At 35.7% G+C, this 24,260-nt stretch overlaps 1 protein-coding gene across 1 annotated transcript in view; it reads right to left on the reverse strand.

The window, feature by feature from the left end:
• MAP1B (microtubule associated protein 1B) overlaps positions 1 to 10,347 on the reverse strand; it is a 114,840-nt gene extending 104,493 nt beyond the window's left edge. Inside the window, exons 1-2 of the mRNA XM_051992496.1 lie at positions 10,087 to 10,347; positions 585 to 686 (exon numbers count right to left, since the gene is read on the reverse strand). Coding sequence (XP_051848456.1) covers positions 585 to 686; positions 10,087 to 10,264 — 280 coding nt within the window. The 5' untranslated portion in view covers positions 10,265 to 10,347. The remainder of the gene's footprint in view (positions 1 to 584; positions 687 to 10,086) is intronic.
• Positions 10,348 to 24,260: the final 13,913 nt, after the last annotated feature.

A 24,260-nucleotide genomic window follows, 5' to 3' on the forward strand; every position in this document is an offset into this window, starting at 1 on the left:
GGGAAGGAATAACTATATCCACACAAATCAGCCTACTTCTTGAATTTAGATTATAAGCCTGCTGGGATACATTAGCAGTATCTACTATTTCCATATTTTTTATGATCAGTCTTTTACAAGATTTGTTGTTGTCTCATAAAAGCTCTTATTCTGGAAGGATAGATTTGCCAATTCTCTATTACCCTGATCCTTTGCTTTGGGTTTGAAATGCCAAAGTGATTTTGGTTTCTGTCCTTAATGGTATCTGGTAAGATGAATAATAAGATTATTTTGTTTTGCTTGAGTATATGCCAACTGGTTACAGAGGGATGAGGCTCAGGATTGCATTGCAGAATAGAAGGAAATAGCATAGGATTAAAAAATTTCCTAAAAATCTGCACATTTTAGGATAATCCTCACATGAATAATTGAGAATTGAGTATACTTTTAAATGTTGCTAATGTCTAAATATATTTTCATAGCAAAAATACATCTTTCCAATTAATTGAAGTACGTAAGGGGTTCTCAAATAATAGTTCCCTTCATCCAACAAATGTATGTTTTCATTTTAAACTTTATATTGAATAACATCGAAAGTAAATCACCTCGAACATCAGGAGAAAATCGTGCAGAGTGTCGAGATACAAAAAGTTTCAATTCTTGATCCAAGTTGCATTCAATCAGGTTTGTGTCCCATGATCGGATTCCTGAAGAGAAAGAAAAGAAAGACAGAAGCCATACATCCAGTTAGTCATCCAAATGTGGTTTGGAAAACATCAAACAAACATTTCCAGAAATTTTAAGGAAGGATGTGGAAACTCCCTCCCCAGAGAGTTTTATAACAAAACTGTGGGTACCCCTCTTAGAATTAAATACTCCTCTTAGAAAACAAAGCAAACTCCATCTAAACTAAAACATGGTAGGGAAGGAGGGGGAAAGACAAAAATAGAATGAACTCTTGACTCCTCATAAAATTTAAATACTGCTTTTCTGGACAAGTGAAAGAAAATACTCATTAGGGAAATGACAGGCTCCACTCCAGAATGGGAACAGGAAGAATGAGAAGAGAAATCCCAAAAGGTAGAGTTTGGGTTATAAGACCATTGGAATGCTCCCTTGGTGTCCAAATGGGCTACTCATGGTTTGGGTGGGGTCCCAGCTAAGGGAAAGGATATGTTGGAGGGGTTCATTTTCAGAGCTTCAGTTCTAAATTATTCTATTTTCACTATGGGTGTAACCTCTGTTGCTCACAAGCCCCATCTCTGAATACTGTTTCTTCCATTCTTCAGGGTCAAGTCAAGAAGGTTTTATATAATCCTGGGCAAAAGCCTGGCTCTTTTAGTATTCAGGACTTGGACTACATGCCTTCTCTGGGCACATTACCTGAGCAAATTGGCAGACAATGCTTTATTCGCTGTCATTTTTATTAAATTTTCATATCCTTGGGCAAAAAGGAAAGTAATATTTTTTTTAAATCATAAAACCTCTCAAATTGGAATTGATAAGGCTTCCTTTGTATGGAGAGGAAGCTATAGTCAGCTGAGCAGTGAGGGTGGGAAACTGGATGAAAATTGATTTCCTGGACTGACAACTCCTGTGATTCCATGCTTTTTTCCTTCCTCCTTTCTTTGCTTGTTCTGCCATTCTGAGGTGGAGGGGGTGAGGAAGAGGAAGGCTTGGGAAGGAGTGCCAGCCTCTACTGGTATCTATAGGAGTGAGGGAATAGGAAGGAGATTGGAAAGCCACAGAATCCTATAGAGTCAGCTTTTTATGATAGTTTTGCTTGGTGCAGGATCCCTGTCTGAAAGTGTGTGGCTTTCACAAAGGTCATTCAACAAAACCTTCAAGAATATACAGATTATCAGAGTTGGAAGGAGAGGGAAAAATGAGGTTAAATATTACTTATTCCAAGGGTTCTTAATCTAAGTCGGTGAACTTCTTATTTTAAAAAACCCAACAACTTTTTTTTTCAATAACTATTTTAATTTAATTTTCTTTGTAATATTATGTACATTTTACAGATCAGGAAGAGACCCAGAAAATGAAATTATTCATCCAAGGTCACAGAGCTAATTAGTAGCAGATTTGTGAGTTTGAATTCTGCCTACTAGTCCAGTTAAATTACTCTCCAACTCAGTACAGTTAGCAGACATTTACAAAGCACTCTCCCAGTACCGCTGGATTATTTTACACACCTAGCAATGATACAGACGAAAAGAGTGACTTAGAAGAAGGAACATTTGGGATCAGATCACCTTTCTGTTACTGTATGACTTGAGGGCACGTTAGTCACTCTCTATGAGATTCAGGTTCCTCATTTATAAAATCAGGCTAATAATACCCCCTGCCTACCTGACAGGGTTGTTGTACAGATCAAATGAGATAATGTAATCCAAGCACTTAAGCTCCCTATAAACATGACCTGTCAATTATTATAACATGCAACCTGATGAGTTCATGTTTTTATTAGTCATTAGTGGTACAAAGGTAAGAGATTGGGAGCATAAATGTCACTATATAATTTTAATCACATCTCTAAATCATTTGTTTCATTGCTGTTCTGGCGCAGTCTCGGTATCTTCCAAAGCATCAAAGTTTTCTATACTCTATACTATTTCTATATATATAGAGAGAGAGTATTTCTACACTCTAACTATATATGGCAAGATAAACTCTCCTAGTCTCAGAATTTTTTAAACAAAGAAATATTCCAACCAAAAGCCTATTTAATTCAATGAGGCAGAACATTTTCAGACAGATACATAGCTGCTAGAAAAAGGCTTGTCCAAATCCAGAAAACCTCTAAAGAGTAATATCATTCCCACTGTGATGGATGGATAGAATTTGGGTGTGAAAGAGTTAACTCTATTAAAGAGCACCTAAATTATTACATATGATTTTATTAGTCTCCTTAGAAACATTAATAGCCTCAGTTTGCATTTGTGCTAATGGACTACTTAAATTTTAACGAGAAATGCATGTTGAGATTTGGTGATCTTTTTAGTGCAGAATGATAAATGAGTTCTTTTCCATTCACAGGAGCGTTTGACAGGTTGAGAGGTCTGAATTCATTAGAATATTTTATTTCAATGTATACACTATATACTTGTCTAGTCTCAAAGATTATTGAATTCCTTCCTCAGCCACCTAATTGCTATTGTCTACTGAATTCTTCACAACTCAGATCCAGACGTCCACTTTGTCTTCAGGCTTGTCATCATAGTTCAATAAGCTAACCATGAAACATAGCAAGGATTTAATTATAATATGTGTGATTATCTTGTTCTGCATTCTAAATAATGTTTAAATTACCATGTTCTTTGGGAGAGTTCTCTTAGCCTTAAAGAATGGCTGATCATACAACATTCATTCATTTTTTCTTTTACTTTAATGAGGTTTCCCTGCTTTGTGCAATTAAAGTTTGGTTTACATTTTTTTAAATGCATGTTTGCATTAGTTCTTCATTTATCAGTGGAAGGTTTGCTTCAATAGAAGCACTCTTTAGTAATTTTTAAATTACATGAAAACAATACCTGACAAAGACGATGTAATTGCTTTATTTTTTTTACTTCGATGACTTAAAATTTAGGGTGCTTTAAAAAAAAGAAATTTGTCAAGATAATTATTTCTTAACGCATAATCATTGCTAACACTTATAAAAATGACAACGAATTTACTGAGGTATTTCTGGGAAAAGGGAGACTTTTGGGAGCAGGCCACCTCTTCCAACAATTAAGACAAAACTATTTCTCTTTTACTCAGTACTTGCTACTACTGGCTATTGTTAGTCACTCACAGTATTACTGGTAGTAATGTGTTATTATCAATAATATAATATATAAAATTTATATTTTAGTAACTTTTTTTAAATTACTGGTAAGTAGTCATTCACAGTGATATAATATTAGTGGTACTGCTTCTATTTTTAGGGGGAAGCTAAAACTGCTCCAGAGCTCAAAGAAAAACTTCTTTGATCACTTCTCAGTATTTTCTCCTTCATGATTAAAGGAGAGGATTATCTGTTAATATAGAAACTTTGCTAAATTCCTTCAAAAACACATCAGCAAAATAACTAGAGCAAAGCTAGTTAGTACAAATGGAAGAATCCTTACTCCCAGAACTCACTCCTTCTGTTCTAAAGGTTTGTTCCCAGAGGTACTATTGGGGGGGGGGAGAAAGAGAGAGAGAGAGAGAGAGAGAGAGAAAAAGAAAGAAAGAAAGAAAGAAAGAAAGAAAGAAAGAAAGAAAGAAAGAAAGAAAGAAAGAAAGAAAGAAAGAAAGAAAGGAAAGAAAGGAAAGAAAGGAAAGAAAGGAAAGAAAGGAAAGAAAGAAAGAAAGAAAGAAAGAAAGAAAGAAAGAAAGAAAGAAAGAAAGAAAGAAAGAAAGAAAGAAAGAAAGAAAGAAAGAAAGAAAGAAAGAAAGAAAGAAAGAAAGAAAGAAAATCTCAACTCTAATGGAAGGGAGAAAAAAGTTAAATGTCAAGGTCAAAATACCCTGGTCTGGGATAAAAACTAAGAAAAGAACCCAGAATGTCTCTTCCATTAAAACATGAGCTCCTTGAGGGAAGGGACTTTTTATTCTTTATTTATATCCCCAGCACTTGGTACAGTATGTTCAGTTATGTGAGGACTCTTCTTGGTTCCATAAGCCATCCATAGGGTATGGATGGATACTTGAGTGGTTCACTGTCACTTTCTCCAGTGGATTAAGGCAAACAGGTTAAGTGACTTGCCCAAGATCATTTAATTAGTGTATGGAGCCAGTTTTCCTGAACTCAGGTCTTCCTAACTTCAGGCTCAGCAACTCTATCCCCTGAGACACAGTCTGGTACAAAGAATATATTTAATAAATGCTTGTTTACTTATTGACTTCTCATTATCAATCTCCTATCCTATTTGGATTTAACCTCTCTGGATGAAAAAATAATACATCAGAACTGAAAAAACAAAAAAACCCCTCCTACTTCAATAACTAAAATCCTTAGATTAATAAGGGATCGAATAAAAGAAGGAACAGAATCAAATGGCTGTGGCTCAGTGTGAAAATTAAACATGGACTCTAGTAGCAGCACTGAAAGACTCACTCAGGTCTTAAGCTTAGCTACTTGCATTCTTGGAGCCTCAACTTTTATGAAGCTAGATCTAACCACCTCCTTTTTGTATCTGAATAATGAAGGGTTTGTGGTCAAAAGATTTCTATTTGGGGCTCTTAATATTTGTAGTGCTCTCTCTCTCTCTCTCTCTCTCTCTCTCTCTCTCAAAGAATATGAAATTTCCTTTACACTCTATTTTAAAAAAAGGTACAAAAACCACTTTTGTATCATTAAATAGCAAGCCCAAAATACACCCAAACTAAGAAACTTCTAGGTTCCTATTTCTTTTTTCTTCTTTATTCAGGCTTCTCATCTGTCTTGTACCTTGGAGTCCAGATTCTGCTACAGTGTTATCTTATTCTAATCTGTTTTTGTCAACAACTGGATGCCCAGAAGATTCTGTGCAGTGAATGTGAGATGGTATTCAGAGAGTCACAGGTTCAAAACCTTGAAAATAATTCAGGTCTTGGGCAAAATCTCACATATGAAATTAAACATAGAAAACATTTATGATGATTTATTTCTCAGGGAAAATGCGACAGGCTTATGGGAAAAAGAAGCCCTAAAAGTGAATTAACTAAGGGTAGACACATAGCAGCTGCCTTAAGTTCTAAGGATGGCTCTAGTTTTGATATGAGCCATGGCAGCAAAGGAGATAAAGCCAAACACGCTTAGAAAGGTTGCTATCTTTTGACTATAAGGGATAGAATAAATAATCAAAATTGAATGGCTTCTATAAATCTCAATTCAATTCTTCTTGGCATGGTTTTAATATTCTGTAGCCATCAGCATCCCTCCCCATCCCACACCCTTTGACTTAAGTTCCATCATTTGATTATCTCAAAGATTCAAAATAGAAGAATACCACTGGGAAATCATGGTGAGATCAACTTAGATTTAAATCTAAAAGCCCAGAAAAGTGACTAATTACATATAGAAGCAAATAAATTTATTGTACTGTCATAATTTTTAAAAGTACTTTATTCTAAAATCAACCTTAAAATCTTTGAGAGGCTGGGAGATGTCCAACATTTTCTAATGGAACCTATTTCCCATCAACACTACTATGCCTGGTCAAACTACCCGAATTATTCTTTATTGTGCAGTCTGGATCATTTAAACAAATCTAATATAAATGTAATCAGAGGTTACAATTAAAATATTTTCTTGTGTTAGAATCCTCTGCACAAGGATCCTATGAATTCATTTTACTGTTATTAAAGCAAATAGCTAAGGAGTCTTCTTGAAATGAAACTGGTTGCTGAATCTATGAAGCGATTCCTTCAGGAATAGCCTAGTTAGCCCTGAAAAGGACTAGTTGGCCATCAGCGTCTTGTGCTTAGCCAAGTCACTAAAGCCAGCCCATTTGAAAAATTTTTTTAAACATGGGAGGAGACAGTCACAGAGGCCATATAATATTTCTTAACAGTTTTTGAAAAGGCCCAATGATAATCTTTCTCTTGTGAGTTTAAAGAAGTTTCTTCTAAGCCTTCATCCAGGGATATCTAAAGCCTGTTAATTTAACTTCATCATCAAAAACACCATCAATATAATGTAATACAGGAAAATGAGATCTACATTTAGAGCCAGAAAACCTGGGTTTAAATACTAACTACAACATTAAAGGAAGCCATTTAAGATCTATGGGTCTCAGTTTCTTTATCTATAATATGACAGTATTGGCTTAGATGACCTCAGAGGTCTAAATCTCCTAGCTCTAAATCTATGATTCTGTTTATTCCTGGTATACTACAGATATTCCCCAGTCTCGAAGGGAATATCACAAGTAACCAAAAAGAATCTGCAAACCACACCTATAGAATTTATCAAAAAATGATTGAGCAAAATTGTAAAACGATTTCTAAGGGAAACACACCCACATATGATGGCACAAAGCCATACGAATGCTTGCCAGCTGACCCATCCACACCTCTGAAACATCATATAATCAGCGACCTCCAGAGGAGAACTATATAGTGAAGTTCTAATGCAAAATTAAGGGTAGGTAGGCCAGATTTTTTTTTTTGCTAAGTCATCTAAAATGTTTTCAAAACTGCCATGAACGGTATCTGGCAGAAAGGAGATCTGTTTGCTTAAATCTTTGCATGGAAGATTTGAAGACCAGAGAGACATCTGCAGATGAAGGGTGGCATCTGTTAGCTTGAGAATGGGGAGGAGACTCTGCTTGATCACTTGATTGATTGTTCCTGGGATCAATACTGCATCAGATCATTTGGGAGATCCATAAAAACTAGAATCAGGGGTGTAAATAAGAAAAAAAAGGCAGATCTGAAGCTTTCATGCCAAAGTTTATAAAAAGAAAAAAAAAAGGCAGAAAGCAGTATAGGATACGGGTTCCATTTGACTTGAACTAGTCTTCTACTAGAAAAGGTGACTAAGTCTACTAACATCAAGCCAAAAGAAATTATTAGCCAAGTTAACAATGGAAGAAAAGAAAAAACTAATAAAGTCCAGAACTGATTGCAGAACCACACCTACAGAACAAAATTTCCCAGAGGCTATGAATGAGGAAAGAGCTTGCCTCTTTCATTTCTGTAATTTCTATTACATTCTATTCCATAAATTACCAATTGGGCCAAGACATAGAAGGGATGCACCAGAACTAACCATGTAATAGTGCTAGGTAAAAATTATTATCTACTTTTTACAGTGAAAAGCTTGCATGGTATAGTGGAAATCACATTAGGGTATGAGTCAAGATTTGTCGTTCTAGTCCAGGCTCTCCTACTGAGTAATTGGTATGACCTTGGAAAAGCTGCAACCTTTCTGAGCCTTAATGTAAAATGAGCATAAAAACACCTTCCCTATCTCCCTCACTGGTTCATCATGAGGACAAATAAAATAATACCGGATGGAATGGCTCATTATTTTCGGCTCTGCTGAAAATTAAGAATTTTATCTTTTAAAAACAAACTCTTTAGAGTGTGATAATGAAATTAACTATTATATTATTTCTTTGGATATTTTTTTTTGGAGGTCAGTTTTAAAAATCGCATTGTGACCATGAAAGGAGAGTATAATGTTCAAGCATTGGCATTTCCAGCACCAATCTTCCTCATTCTTAAGTTCACTAGTTCTACTAGGTTGACTAGGTACAAATAGCCTAGCAACCGAAAAAGAAAACCAGCGCTTCCAAGTTAAAGAAACAAAAGACACAGTTCTGATGTGGGGCTTTGGTGGTGATGCAGTTCTGCGGCTCCCCTCCCTCCCTGTTGCAGCCTTTTGTTCTGTGCGCAAGGAGAGCTTTCTAAATATGGATGAATAGTAAATAAATTAAGAAAAGATTTAAAAAAAAAAAAGAGAGAGAGAGAAAGATTTCATTGTGCCTCTATTATCGCAGGGGAGCCAGCTGTGTGAACGCCCTTTGTCCGCTGTGGGCTGCCGTAGGGACCGCAGTGCGGACTGCACCACGCCCACAAGCCGGTATCTGAGCAGACACTTCTCCAGCATCACTCAGGAGAGAACAGAGGATGCTAGGGAGGCTGGGGCTGGGCAGGGCTGCGGAAGAACAGGATGACCTCTGCCTGGGTCAGGGATGGAGGGCACCCGGTGGGAGGGGGAGACGGGCGGGGAGGCGCCTCCCATCCCCCAAACGCACCGAAGAGCCACAATGGCGAGTGGTCTGCAAAGGTAGAGGAGAAGAGGGTGCAAGGCAGTAGGAGGTGGGACCATGCTACACCCAGCACCACCAGCAGCTTGCGCTGCGCAGGGCACCCGGCGTGCCCTTCCTCGCCTCTCCAAGGTGTGGGCGCAGAGAAACGCCCTGGCTCCCTACGGATCGGGGGGGAGAGAGCAATATACAAAGCACCGCCCAGAGGGGGGGGGCTGGGGGTGCACCACTCCTTCCTGCAGAGGCAGCTTGGGCTGAATCCCGGTCCGCGCCTCCAAACACTGCACCTTCTTGACAAATACCGGCCCCGCCTTTAGAGCCCCCAGAGGACATTCAGCTAAGGGACAGATTCAGCTTTTCACTAAGAATTAATTAGAAGGAAAGAGGTGGGTTGCTCTGTATGACCAAGGACCCAACCGGTATTTTTACAGTCTCGATTCACTCACTCCCCCTCCCCCGCCTTTTTTTTTTTTTAAACTTCCCTAAGACCTGATTTTAAAAGAACAAATGAATAAACCCCGCCCCACAACTTTGTGTAGCCCATTCTCCCCGCTGGAATTAAGTACAGTTAAAAGACTTGGCACTGGAGGCACGGGAGCTGGTGATGCGCTTCGTTTCTGAATAAAAGCAGTCCCCTGGTCTCCACCCTTTTCCCACAGCCCCCTAAAGAAGCATCAGAAAAAAAACGGGGGAGAGGGATGGCATAAAAGGAGGGTGGGGACGGTCTTCACACTGGTCACGCCAAGAGTAGTCCGACCTGGAGGCTTTTACCCCAAAAGAGGTTTTCTGAGGATGGCAGTTAGCCTAGAATTTCTATGCAATCCCCTAGGCTACACAGCACATGGTCTCCAAGCCAAATAGAGCCCCATTCGAGGTTTTTTTTTTTTGTTGTTGTTTTTTTTTTTTAACAAACCCCCATCTCGAAGGGGCTCTTCCCCCTCGAGATGGGGGGAGGGTGCGTAAAAGGGAGTGGTTACATACGATTTTACCCTTTTTGCCTCCGATATTTTGCCGGCTTCTAGTGGCCCGCGCTCCTCCCCCCACCTGCGTTTTAATTAAAAGAAGGCTGTGGCCAAGTCCCCAGCTGACAGATCTTTCAAGGTTATGAAATGGATTGCTCTTTCCTTCACTCTTTTCTATAAATCACCTCCATCAAAATCAGCACAATAGGATAGTCCAGAGGGTAGGTTCAGGTGGTGGTGGAGAGCATGTGTGTCTGGGTCTGGGTGGGGTGCGGTAATTTTGCACCCAGAATGGTTTTGTTCTCCGCATCTCGCCTCCGCCCAGCCTCGTCTTGGCGCTTTGGGATCCCGAGGGCCAGACTGGGAGTGCCGGGGCTAGAACTGGCCATTGGGCTGACTGCCGGTAGCCCACTCCTCCTTACCTTGCTCGATATTGCCTATGGCGCGTCGCAGGTGCTCCTCGGTCACTATCTCGCCGATGACCACTAGCAGGTAAAATTTGCTGTCCAGGAAGCGGTGCGAAAGGCTGGGAGAGGTAGATGCCGGGTTAGGGATGCTACAGGACGGCTCCGACTCCGCTTCCACCACCACGGTCGCCATCCTGCAAGCCCCAGTCTTCCCGCTACTGCCGCCGCCTCTCCTCTGTCCGCTCCTGTCTTCTGCGGCAGGGAGAAAGGATTATTTCCAAAGGTGCTTCCTCCCCCTCCCTCCCTCCCCCTCCTTCGACTTCTTGCCTCCTCCCCCCTCCACCCTCTTCTTCCTAAGCGGAGCTGCAGAGTGGAGCTGGGTAGCAGGGGAGTGAGAGAGGGCGGGGAGACGGCGGCGCTTTTATATGGAGACTGGGCAGAGCTGGGAGCTTGGGAGGAGGAGGAGGAGGAGGAGGAAGAGGAGGAGGAAGGGACCCGGCACATCCTTACGTTGTTGCTGCTGGCTGCTTCTCTTCCAGCAGCCCTGGGCTGATGTCATCTGCAGCAAATCATCACGCCCGCGGGCCGGAAGCAGAAGGAAAGAGGTGTGCGGACAATGCCCAGAGCGAGGTCCGGGGGCAAAGGGTTAGGATTCCCACCTCGCTCTAGACTGAGATCCCAAAACCCTTTACAGCTACTTGGAAGGGAGATCTCTCTTTTCCACTCCCATCCCACCACCTTCGAGATTCCCTGGCTCTGATTACAATCTTTAACCTTTGGGATTAGTTTACCACTCCAAAAAAATGTGTTTTTCTAGAACCAATTACCCTTCAAAGAGAGTTAAGCTAGCTCCCTCCTCAGCCCCACAAGAGTCGAGTTTGTTTTGAGACACTATCTAAGGTAATAAATAGGATGCATACACATCTTCTAGGCCTTTGATTTCAAATTTTCCTTCAAATGTCATTTTGGAAGAGGAGAGCAATAAAGATTTAAACCTTGCTACTTCTCATAAGTTCCTGTTCTAAACTGTGAAGATGAAACATGGAAGATTATGTTAAATATAAAACCCAACTTAAGGGAAGCTACCACATAATACTGTGGGTGCTTAATAAATGCAAGTTAATTAAAGATATAAATTTCTATCCATATCTATTTATATCTATATGTACACATATCTAATGAAGCCTTTTAAGGTAGATTTGCATGTATTTGGAAGAATTCTGGAAAGACCAAGTCAATTAAACTTGCTAATGTTCATTTTCCTACAAGATTGTAAGCTCTTTGTGGGCAAGAGCCTTTTTAAGCTAAACTGTTTATCTCCTTGGTACACTTGATGCTAATCACTTGATTAGGTTGTGTTCTTAGACTCTTTGGAGCGAGAAGGTGAGAGAGGAATTAAAAATATAAAGCTTAATATCTCCTGTAAGGACCTTGGGAACAAGTTGTAAAGATTAAATAGAGTAACAGCTCGTCTTAAAATGTTTATATGAGGAATAAGGGGGGAAGCTAAATGGAAATTACTGTATAGAAGACACAATCATTCAGTCTTGGTGACACAACCACCAATTGTTCTGGAACTTAATTTGGAACTATTAAAAAAAAACATAGGCCAATGTTTTTTCGCCCCAAGATCGCACTGGGAACATGAAGTAATAGAGAAAGAAAAAAGCAGAACTTAAGAGAACAATGTATATAGTGACCTCAGTAATTTAAGGGGCAGCTAGGCCGTGCATTGGACAGAGTGCTGAAGCTAGAGTCAGGAAGACTTACCTTTCTGACTAGTTTGTGACCCTGGGCAAATCATTTCACCCTGTTTGCCTCAGTCTCCACATCTGTAAAATGAGCTGGAGAAGGAAATAATAAATCACTCTTATATTTACTGAGAAAATCCCAAATAGGGTCACAAAGAGCCAGTTTAGACTGAAAATGACTGAAGAATAACATAATAATTAAATAAGAACAATACTAAAAGACAGCTCTTCCTAGATTAATGGCAAATGAATATTAATTAAAGTCGAGAACAGATGATATAACATAAATTCCTCCTGTTCTGAAAGAAGGGAGCTATATATAAAGAGAATTTAACATATGCTTCCAGAACTGATTGCTTATGGTAGGTTTTACTCAACTATTTTTCTTTGTTATAAGGAAGGGGGGATTTACATACTGGTATAAGAAAATAAAAAATATTAAAATAGGAGGGCATTAATTACATACAATTGTCAGTTTCAGAATCTGGGAAATTACAGTAGCTAGTTGACAACATGGAGAAAGAGCTGGACCTAAAATCTTGAAGAACTAAGTGTGAATCCTACCTTAAGCACTTAAATAGCTGTGTAATTCTGGGCAAATCAATTAATCTCTCCTCAGCCTCAGTTTTCTTATCTATAAAAGGGGATAATAATTAAATCTATCTCAGTTTTTCTGTGGGGGGGGTCAAATGAAATAATGTATACTAAGTGCTTTGTAAACTTTAAGAAGCTGTATACATGGTAGTTATTATTATATGTATTAGAACATATAAGATCACTTTGAAAATTTCCAATAGAAACCTGTTACTTCTTGGTCAAACAAATTAATTTCCTCTGTAATACCAAGTGCTTTGTAAACTTTAAGATGCTGTATATATGGTAATTATTATTACATGTGTTAGAACGTATCATTGACCAATTTGAAAATTTCCAAAAGAAATCTAGCACTTCTTGGTCAAACAAATTAATTCTCTCTGTAATGTCAGACCTCTGTGAATTGCATCTACAATATGTTTCATGTACTGTTGTTGCTTTGTGTTACAATTCATTTATCAATCTCAGTTTTCTGACTAGATTATAAGCTCCTTGCTTTTTCTTCTCTATACTTTTATACCTCTGGTATCATATATATTAGTGCCTTTTCAATACATGTTTTACTGAATTGAATTTAATGATAGGCCTTAATGATTGGAGATGTCTGGACCACAATTAGATTTTTTTTTCTAATAACAACCCATATGACTATAGGCTGGGAAGATATAGTTTTGCCCAACCTACTTTTGGATGGATCTAGATTTGGGTTTGATGGTTATATTTGTCAATGATCAATAGCTGAGATTTTCCAGTGGAAGGGGGAACATTCTTGACAAAGGATGGAGATGTTTATAGAAGAAAAGACAATATTGATTGTATAATTTGTATACATTTGAACATATTTTGTACAACACAAAATCAATGAAATTAGAATTAGAAGAGAAACACGTAAATGGAGAAAAATGTTGGCAACAACTTTCAGGTTGTAAGAATCTCATTTCCAAGATATATAAGCAACGGGTTTAGATTTATTAAGTTAAGAGTTACAACCCAATTGAAAAATGACTAAAGGATAGGAGTAGGCAGTTTTCTAAGGAAGAAATCCAAGCTATCAATAGCTATATAAAATGCTCCAAATCACTAATAGAAAAATGCAAATTAAAGTGTTTCTGAGGTCCTATCTCACACTGATCAGATTGGCAAAGTTGGCACAAAAAAAGAAAGAAAATGACAAATGTTGCAGGGGTTGTGTGAAAACCAGCATATTAATGCATTGTCAATGGTGCTGTGTCCTTGTGCTGTTATTTTGGAAAGTAAATTGGTACTATACCTAAAAAATTACTCAATTCTGCAAATCCTGTAATCTAGCTATACCAATCCTAGGGCTATGTCCCAAAAAGATCAAAAAAGAAGAAAAATACCTATGAGCACAAAAAAATATTCTTAGTAGCTCTTTTTTTTAGTGATATAAAACTATAAACTAAGGAAGAAACCCATCAATTCAGGACTGGCTGAAAAAGGATTATGGGATATGACTAGAATGGAATGCTATTATTGCACCATTAGAAATGCTAAAAGAGATGGTTTCACTGAAACCTGGGAAGACATGTATAAACTGATACAGAGTAAAATGAGCAAAACTAGGAAAGCATTTTATACAATAACAACCACTCTATAAAAAACAACAACAACAACAAATAATTTTGAAAGCTTCAAGAACTCTGATCAATGTAATGTCCAAGAATGATCCAGAGAAACAATAATAGATTATGCCCACTTCCTGATAGAGAGATGATGGATTCAGAGTGAGACATATTTTTTGGACACGATCAATTTAGGAATTCATTTCTCTTGAGTGTATATATTGGTAACACGGATTTTGTTTTGTTTTATTCTTTTTTCAGTGGTTGAAGTAGGGGGGAAAAAGGGAAAATAAATTTCTCTTCATTAAAAAATAATAATTTTCAACAAACAAGAATTAGAAGGAAACCAACTCACTACAAAACTTTTTGCAGTAATTTTTTATAAAGGTCTAGTGTATGAGATACTCAAGAAATTTATAAAAAATATTTCAGAATAGGGGTCATTTCCTAGTAGATAAAACAGCCAAAGGTTATGAACAATATTCAAAAGAAGAAATGAAAGGTAATAACAATCACATAAAATGCTTTCAAATTAATAATAGGATCCACTTCCTACCTATCAGATTACCAAAACAAAAAAGGAAAATGACGGTTGGAAGGGCTGTGTGTGGACAAACACACTTGTGAACTATTGATAAAGCTATGAATTGGTCCAACCTTCATAGAAGAAAAATTTAGAAGAATAAGTAATATAATAACAAATATGTTGTTTTAGGAGTTTGTAGATATGATTGGAGGAGGAGATTTGATGGAAATTGTATTTATACACTTTTATGGAGCTGGGAATTGGGATTATTTTTGAAATGGGACTTTCTAAAATTTGGGAATTGACCTAAAAAGTCACTAAACTGTGCCCATTGACCCAGAAATACTACAAAAAATAAGAAATATAGAGAAAAGACCCAAATATACACAAAATATTTATAAAATCACTTTTTGTTTGATAAAGAACTAGAAATCGAGACAATTGGGAATTGACTAAACAAATTATGGTATGTGAATGTAATGGAATATTATTCTATTGTTTGTTATTATGACAAAAGAGAAATTTGGAAAGACTTGTATGAGATGATTTGGAATGAAGTGAACAGAATCAGGAGTTCGATTTATACAATGACTAAAAATAGTATGAAGGAAAACTCTGAAAAGCTTAAGTACTCTAACCAGTCGTTTTGCTGAATTTGTTTTCTTCTTTGATAAAAGGAACATCTCTCTGGAGAATACAGAGGAAATCTAGATGATGTGAAAAAAGATACTAATTTTAAAAAAATCTATTTTTGAAAAGAACACTACTGACCAAGGCAACAACCAATCCCAACTTCAGAAGAGTGATGCTGAGTCATGCTCCCAAATCTTGGCAGAGAGATGGTGACCCACAGGTACAGAATGAGATGCATGTTTTCAGGGATAGCCAATGTATCCATGTGTTTTATTTTAACATATTTTATCATGAAAGAGCTTTTATTTTGAAGTAGGAAAAGTTGTAAGAATAATAGATGAGTAGTGATAATGATTAAAAAAGAAGAAAAGAAAAAAGATACCATTAATGAAATATTTGTAGAAACATAGAGAAGAGAGCAGAACGAAGGTCAGTAAGCAGGGCAGTGTTGATACTACCATCCTAAATTTAGTATATACTTTATTTTTTAGAATAATTTTTTAAAAATTTCTAAAAGAAGAAGGAAATAGTAATTTATGTTCCATAGAGGTTAAGTCACTGTGGGTGAGTTTAGAGATTTGGTTTATTTGTTTCTTTCTCATTGTTTTAGAGTATAATGGGTATATGGCAAATATGAAAAATTTATTTAGAGTCACAAAACCTTAATTTCAATTCTGACTCTGCTAATTATTATCTGCATAATCTTGAATAAATCAACCTTATTTGATTTCTTCATCTGCAGTTTGAGCAAAATCTAATTTAGATAGCAAAAAGACCTTAGAGGTCATCTATTCAAGTCTTTCCATTTGACAGAGGAGGAAACTGAGGCACAGAGAGATTAAATTGATTACCTAAGGTCACAATGGTCTCCAGTGACCTAGAAGTGGGGGTTGATATGTACCATATTTGTATTCTAGATCCAATTAACTCTCCACTATATTACCTTGTCTCTAATATCAGATAAAATGATCTATAAATTCCCTTGTAAGAGTTATCTTGTGATACAAATGAGAGCTTATTAGGTCTAGAGATGATAGCAAATTTGTCATAAATGATGAAAAATCAATCAATAAATATTTATTAAGTGCTTACTATGTGTCAGGTGGGGCAGTTAGGTGGTATAGCAGATAAAGCAGATAGAGTTCAAATTTGGCCTCAAGCACTTACTATCTGTTTAACTCTGGGCAAACAAGACAGAATAAAACAGATGGGTAAGTCTGACTCTGGGCAAATCAACCATTTGCCTCAGTCTCCTCATCTGTAAGAGGAGCTGGAGAAGGAAATAGTAACCTATTCCAGCATCTTTGCCCCAAAAAACTCCAAATGGAATCACAAAGAGTCAGGTAATTGAAAAAAACAACTGAAGAGTGGCTCTTACTATGCTAAAGATGGGGATTCTACTTTCAAGGAACTTTAACATTTTAGATTGAGAGTCCAATTTAGTCTAACCTTCTTATTAAAAAAAAAACTATATATATATATATATATATATATGTTTTCTTTCCCACTTAGATAATAATCATCATTTATAACAGAGAATGAAAGAAAAAAATCAGTTCAACAAAATTAAGCAACATATCAATATAATCTAATAAAATGTGTAATATTCCACAATCACAGCATATTATCCCACCTCTTTTTAGGATCAAACTTGTTCATTATTATGATACCTAGCATTTAGTTATTTTTTAATTTTTTTTACATTATTGTAGTTTTGTATATGTTGCTTTCCTGGTTTTGCTTATAATAACACCTTAAATCAATTCCCTATCTTTCCATCCATCTCTTTATTTTCTATACTTATCATTTCTACCTCTTTTTTGGGGATCAAATTTGTTCATTGTTATGATATATAACATTTAGAGTTATTTTTTGATTGTTGTTGATTTTTTTTACATTATTATAGTTTTGTGTATGTTGCTTTCCTGGTTCTGCTTATAACTCTTTAATTCCTATGTTTTTCCATCCATCTCTTTATTTTCTATATTTATCATTTCATATTAAGAAAAGTTTAAAGAATTAAGATGTTTAGTCTTAGAAAAAGTCCAAAGCTTACTTTTAGTGAATGTTTTAAATTTTAATATTCAATTACATTTGTGTATCATTAACTGTTTAGTCCCCCAATCAATGGACGTCTATTTTGTTTTCAATTTTTCACTATTACAAAAAAATGTAGTTATAATATTTTGATGGATATGGAGCTTTTCTATCCTTGGAGTATAACAGTGGGATCATTGGGTGAAAATATATGGATAATTTAGACATGAGGTGACCCTATAAGCAAATTAGAAGAGCAAGGGATGGAGTATCTGTGGAGAAGGGAAAAATTCATGACCAAACGAGAGAGAGAGCACTACAAAATGTCAAATAAATGATTTTGATTCTATTAAGAAGCTTTTGCACAAAAAACCCAAAACAATCAAGATTAGAAAGAAAGCAGAATCTTTATAGGAAGTATCTTTGATAAAGGCCTCATTTCTCAAATATATAGAGTTTTGAGTCAAATTTATAAGAATAGAAGCCATTCCCCAATTGATAAATGGTCAAAGGATATGAAAAAGGAAGTTTTCAGATGAAGAAATCAAAGCATATGAAAAACTGTTCTACATCACTTTTGATTAGAGAAATGCAAATTAAAACAACTTTGAGGTACCAACTTATACATCTCAGATTGGTTACTATGACAAAAAAGAGGAAAATGATAAATGTTGGATAGGAAGTGGGAAAATTGGAACTCATGCTCTGTTGATGGCACTGATTCAATGATTCAATCATTCTGGAGAGCAATTTGGAACCGAGCCAAATGGCAACTAAACTGTTCATACCTTTTGATCCAGAAATACCATTATTAGATCTGTCTCCCAACAAGATCATAAAAAAGGAAAAAGGGCCTCCATATGCAAAAATATTTAGAGTAGCCCTTTGTGTGGTGGCTAAATATTAGAAATTGAAGGGATGTCCATTAATGGGCAAATGGCTGAACAAGTTGTGGTATATGAATGTATTGGAATGCTATTGAGAAATAAGAAATGATGAGGGGGCAGATTTCAGAAAAACTTGCAAATTTGTATGTAAACTTGTATGAATTCACAAAAAGTGAAATGAACAGAACCAGGAAAGCATTGTGCACAGTATCAGCAATGTTGTCTGATGATCAACTATAAATGACTTAATTATTCTCAGCAACCCAGTGATCCAAAATAAGTACAAAGGACTCATGAAGGAAAATGCTATCCATATTCAGATAAAGAATTGATGTATTCTGAATGCATTTTGAAGAATAGTTTTTTCCCTCATGTCAGTCTTTTTAATGTTTTTTTTCCTTTTGATCTGTTCCTTCTTAATAATTGTAACTAATATGGACATATGTTTTACATGATAGCATATGTATAATCTATATCAAATTGCCTACCATTTTAGGAAGAGGGGAGGGGAGAAAAATTTGAAACTCAGAATCTTATAAAAATGAATGTTAGTAATTTTGTTGACATATAATTGGGGGGAAATGCTATTTTAAAAGTGTAGGGGCATTTTAGTCACTTTCTTAGCATAATTCCTAATTGCTTTCCAGAATTGTTAGACCAATTCACAACTCCACCAACAGTCCCTTAATGTTTCTATCTTTCCTTGATTTCTTCCAATGCCATTCTGATCTTCTTGTCATTTTTGGCAATTTGCTGGATATGAGGTGGAACTTCAGCTCAATCCTCTTCATCCATAAAAGAGGACAATAAGGCACAGAAAGGTGAAGTGACTTGTACAAGATCACACAAGTAGTGAATTTCCGACAAGATCTGAACCCAATATTTTTGATTCCAAGTTCAGCAACAAGGCTAAAGAAAATAAATATCCATTTTTGTTCATGTATGTGGTGTACAAAAAATTTTGCAAGTATAAAAACTAAACTGATACTTGGGATAGAAAATTACTGGTTAGGCACCAGCGGAGGAAAAAATCAAAATCAAAATACCCTGAAGCTCATAAATAAACCAAGTTTGAATAAGTTAGCATTGTGGTTTGTTTTTAAAGAAAAAAAAGGTAATTTTAGAGGACAGTTGTAAGGATTGCATCATTTATAGCCAGAAATAAAAATTCTAAATTTATTACTGATGATTTATTTTCATTTTTGAGATTTTAAGATGTGTAGGGAAAAATTAGAAGATATATAGAGAAAGGAAGAAAAACATTTTAAATACATGTAAAATAACAAAATTGATATTATTATAAAATATAAAATCATTTTAAATACATGTAAAATAACAAAATTGATATTATTATAAAATATAAAATCACATCTAAAATAAAGTTTTATAGAGTATGGATTACTTGGTTTAAAGAAGAAATCTAATGATAACTTTTAATGAATGTTTTAAATGTCTTATAGATTAAGCAAGTATATATCCTCTGAACTATTCCAATCAGCTATAATGGGGGTTCCGTTGCAGTATATCTAGAAAGCAGTCCCTTCTCTCCCATTGACTTGCTGGTTGATTTTGGGCAAATAACATCTTTTCTTGACTCATTTACCTCATCTGCAAAATAGAAATAATAATATTTCTTTAAAAGAGAGTTTGGATTTGAAAAATTCTCATAAGGAACAGCTGTTTTTCATCTCAAGAAAGCAAATAGGTTAAGTATAAAAAGACATATTCAGGTTAAAAAACAAACAAACAAACCAGCAACCCTACTTGACAATCCATTGCTTTTGTTTCTTATTCAAAGGAGTTATTAATAATAATAACCATCTGGCCTTCTTAGTCACTCCCACACAAATCAAACTTAACCAGTAGCCTTGTGCATGGTTTGTATACATGGTTTGTGGCTACAGAGCCTATCATTGTTAACAGATCTGTCTTTGTTCTCAGCTCTCTTCATTTTGTTACAAGAGGAAGGATTCTATCTTCCCTCCATCACTAACTTGCCAAGTAACCATTAGGACTCAGTTGCCCCACCCTGAAAGTAAGAATAATAATGTCTTGTTTATCTGATGGTCATGGACTAGTCCAGAAAACTCCTTAAGGTCCCTCCTACTTCAAGATTTTATGATTCTATGATATTCTTTCCTTTTTTCCTATTGGTCATTAATCACTGAAAATTGTAGAAACATTTGCTCTGGGTGTTTTTATGAAACAGACAGTTTTGTTCTGCATAAAGGCAGAAACATTGAATGGAATAGTACCATCGTAAGAGAATAGTCATAATAATAATTGTAGTTCTTATAAAATTTAGAGTTAAGTTTTAGTAATCATAACATAAAAATAATACATGATAAGTAATATTTCATACCGTCAATAAATATGATGTCATCAACATGGGTAATTCTACAACTATTTCATGCACTCAAGAGTCCTTTAACCATAGTATATCATGATATAGAATATTATAATATAGTATACTACCATACTGTTATCATCATGTGATGTCTTCCTGTAGTTATAATACTAATATTCCTATAATAATAATTCTAACATAATATTATTCAAGTAAAGCATCAATATGGTAATATTATCATTAATATGATGTTATTTATTTTAATGAGATATAAAAGGATACAGTATATATATAATAACACAGTATAGAAAAAGATTAAACGATAGTCTAGAAATATTAATTTTATATGTTATACCATTATAATAAAACATATATCCTCATATCACATTAATAGAATGGACCTGGAGCCAGAAAAACTTTAGTTAAAATCTAGCTCAAAACAAGACCCTAGATAAGTCAGTTTCCTCATCTGTAAAATGGAAATAATAATAGCTCCATCTCCCAAGGTTGCTATAAGGATCAAATGAAATAGTCTTTCTAAAGGGTTTTGTAAACCTGGAGGTGCTATCTCAATTCTGCTGATGCTGCTACTACAGCCAAAAAAAGGCAATTGCATTGTCTTTGTCAGCTATTGTGTTCTTGTAATTTAAAAATTATTGAACAGTAACTTTTCCTTGATAAATAATGAACATTTTATATAAACATGCATTTTAGAAATGTAAACCAAACTTTAACTGCACATTCAGGAAAGCAGCATTGAAGGCAGAGAAGAAATGAATGGATATTCTTCGGCCAGCCATTCTTTAAGGTCAAGTGAAATCTCCCAAAGAACACGGTCATTTTAGCATATGGTGAAATATTGCCTTACATAAAGGCTGTCCCAAAAGTCTTAGTGCTTAGGCTTATTAGCTTAAAATGACTTTTGGCACATGTTATGTGGTATTACATGGCAATACAATATGTTTCCTTCAAAAGAGCTTTCTGAACAGAGTATTACAACAGAAGTTAACAACCTAGCAAAGTTAATGAACCTTTCAGAGTTAGATAACTTATAGCCAGAGAATCACTGGAGCAATGGGAGAATCTGGCCCCATCCTAAGAGTTCTCCATTTTTATGGCATTGATCTTTTTCCTCTGCAGCCCACTCCTCTTCTGAGCTTCTCTGATACTAGTGAGGGCTAGGATCACACTTCTGCTCACTCCAGTTCACAGCAGTTCCTTAGTCTTGCTCATCCTACAAATCTAATCAATTGCCAAAACTTGTTTTTTCTCTCCAAGACATCTCTTGTATGCAATCTCTTTTGTTTATTCACAATTGATACCTTAGTTTTAGTCCTTTATCATTTCTCCCCAGATAATTACAATAGTCTTCTAACTGTTCTCCCTTCTTCTAATCTTTTTCTACTTTCAAGCTTTTTAAAAAAAAAAACTTTCAAACTTTTTTTGACTTTTTAAAAACTTTTTTCTACTTGCAACCCTGGATATAAAAAACAGGTGTACAAATCAAACATTGAAACTTTTAAAAATTTTTTCTATTTGCAATCCTGGATATATAAAATAGGTGTACAAATCAAACGTTTGCTGATAATAAATCATAAAGAAATTTATTTTAAAACAAGTCTTTAGTATACATACAATTTTACCATATAATTTACCAATTAAAGATAAAAGCAAATTTAAATATTGATGAAATAGATATGCTTGTTTATTTTTACATAAAGAATTGTGTTCTTTTTGTTGTGTTTGCTTGTATTTTGTTTTCTGTCTCATTGTTTTCCTTTTTGATCTGATTTTTCTTGTGCAGTATGATATTTGTGGAAATATATATAGAAGAATTGCAAATGTTTAACATATATTGGATCACTTGCCATCTGGGAAGGGAAAAAAATTAGAACACAAGGTTTTATAAGGGTGAATGTTGAAAATTATCCATTTTAAAAATAAAAAGCTTTAATTAAAAAAAAAAGAATTCTGTGTTCAGAACCAAGTCTTCAGTGAAGTCGCAAATTGCAACACAGGCGACTGGCAGAAACACCTTGGATTCATTTGGTATTTGATTTTGAATTAATTTTGTTCATAGAATGTTCAGAAATCTTTTATTGTTGCCAAATTTTTTGCAACTCTCACATTTAGTGACATGACCCCATGTAGGGTCTTAACCCACAATTAAAGATATAACTTATAGAGAGATAGCAAAGTATAGTGGGAAGCATACTGGACCTGGAAATGAGACCTGTGTTTGAGCCTAGACTTTTAAACGTTTTCCTCTATGATTCAATATAGGCTCTATTTCTCATTTTTAAGCTCTTCACAAACTGGCCTCATTCTACTTTTCAAGTCTGATTATATGATTCTCCAACATATATTATGTGGTTCAGTCAGACTGACTTTCTTGATGTCACGTCTCTCTGTGACCCATTTGGGGTTTTCTTGGCAAAGATGCTAGTGTAGTTTGCCATTTCCTTCTCCAGGTCATTTTACAGATGAGTACCTAAGGTAAACAGGTTAGGTAATTTTTTCAGTGTCTGAGGAACTCGGGAAATCTTCTATGCTCCAGACCTGGCATTCTATCCATTGTGCTAGTGGATGCCCCTTACACATAAATAAATCATCTCTGTGCCTTTGTATTGGCCATTCCCTCAGACCTGGAATGCCCTCCCTCTTCATTTCTATCTATTATAGATAGAATTCCATGTCTGAAGTCAGGATGGTTCATCTTCCTGAGTTCAAATCTAACCTTAGATCCTTATTATCTGGCCACTTAATTTTACTCTGTTTGCTTCAGGTTCCTCATCTGCAAAATGTTAGAGAAGAAAATAGCAAACTATTCCAGTATCTTTGCCAAGGAAACCTCAAATGGGGTCACAAAGAGTCAGAGAGACCTAAAAAAATGACTGGACAACAACTCTTAAAAATACTTGCCTACTGAGAAATTTAGGTACTGGCTTGAACTAAAACTGTCCTAGTCAATATGGTAGTTATGCAATCAGGCCTAGTGCACCAATTCCAATACCCGTGTCTTGCTATGAAATCATAGAATCACAAAATGTTGGAGTTGGATGGGACCATAGAAATAAGCAGCTTGATAAAATGACAAAGCTCCCAATAATTAAATTGTCCCAAATTTGAAAGGGCTGCCATGGGATTTGCTGAGCTCTCCATCATCAATAATCTTAAAGTGGAGAATGGGTGCTTATCTGACAAGGATTTTGAAAAGAAAATTCCTGCTCTGTACAGATCGGGCTAGGTGAATTTTGAGATCCCGTTTGAGTGTCTATGATTCTAGGGATGAACTGGTCAAATACTATCATTTTATAAACAAGTGAATTCAGTCTCAGAGACTTATAGAGTACAGCATATAGAGAGATAACAGAGTATATTGGGAAGCAAACTGGACTGGAGACAAGGGGTCTGGGTTCAAGCTTAGATTTTGAAACTAGCCTTGTGACCGTCAGCAAGTCACATGTTAATAATAGCTAACATTTATATACCACTTTAGAACTTGTGATGCACATTATTTCATTTGAGCCTCACAGCAATGTTACCTTAGTGCTCCCATTTTACAGATAAGAAAACATCAAAGAAATTAAATAACTTGACAAGATCACAGCTAGTAAATCACATAGCCCAAGTTATCTGACCCCCAAGTCTAATATGTTCTCCACTATGATAAGTTGTCATTTCACATTGTTAAACTCAAGTTCTTCATCTAAAATGGGTACAATAATAGTTATGTTATATATTATATTACATGATTATAGTTATAAAACCATATCTCTTAGCAATGTTAGTTGGAAAGCAATTTGTACACAGATAAGATTTCTATAAATG

Source organism: Antechinus flavipes, chromosome 1, assembly GCF_016432865.1.
Source record: "Antechinus flavipes isolate AdamAnt ecotype Samford, QLD, Australia chromosome 1, AdamAnt_v2, whole genome shotgun sequence".
NCBI classification, from domain to species: Eukaryota; Metazoa; Chordata; class Mammalia; order Dasyuromorphia; family Dasyuridae; genus Antechinus; species Antechinus flavipes.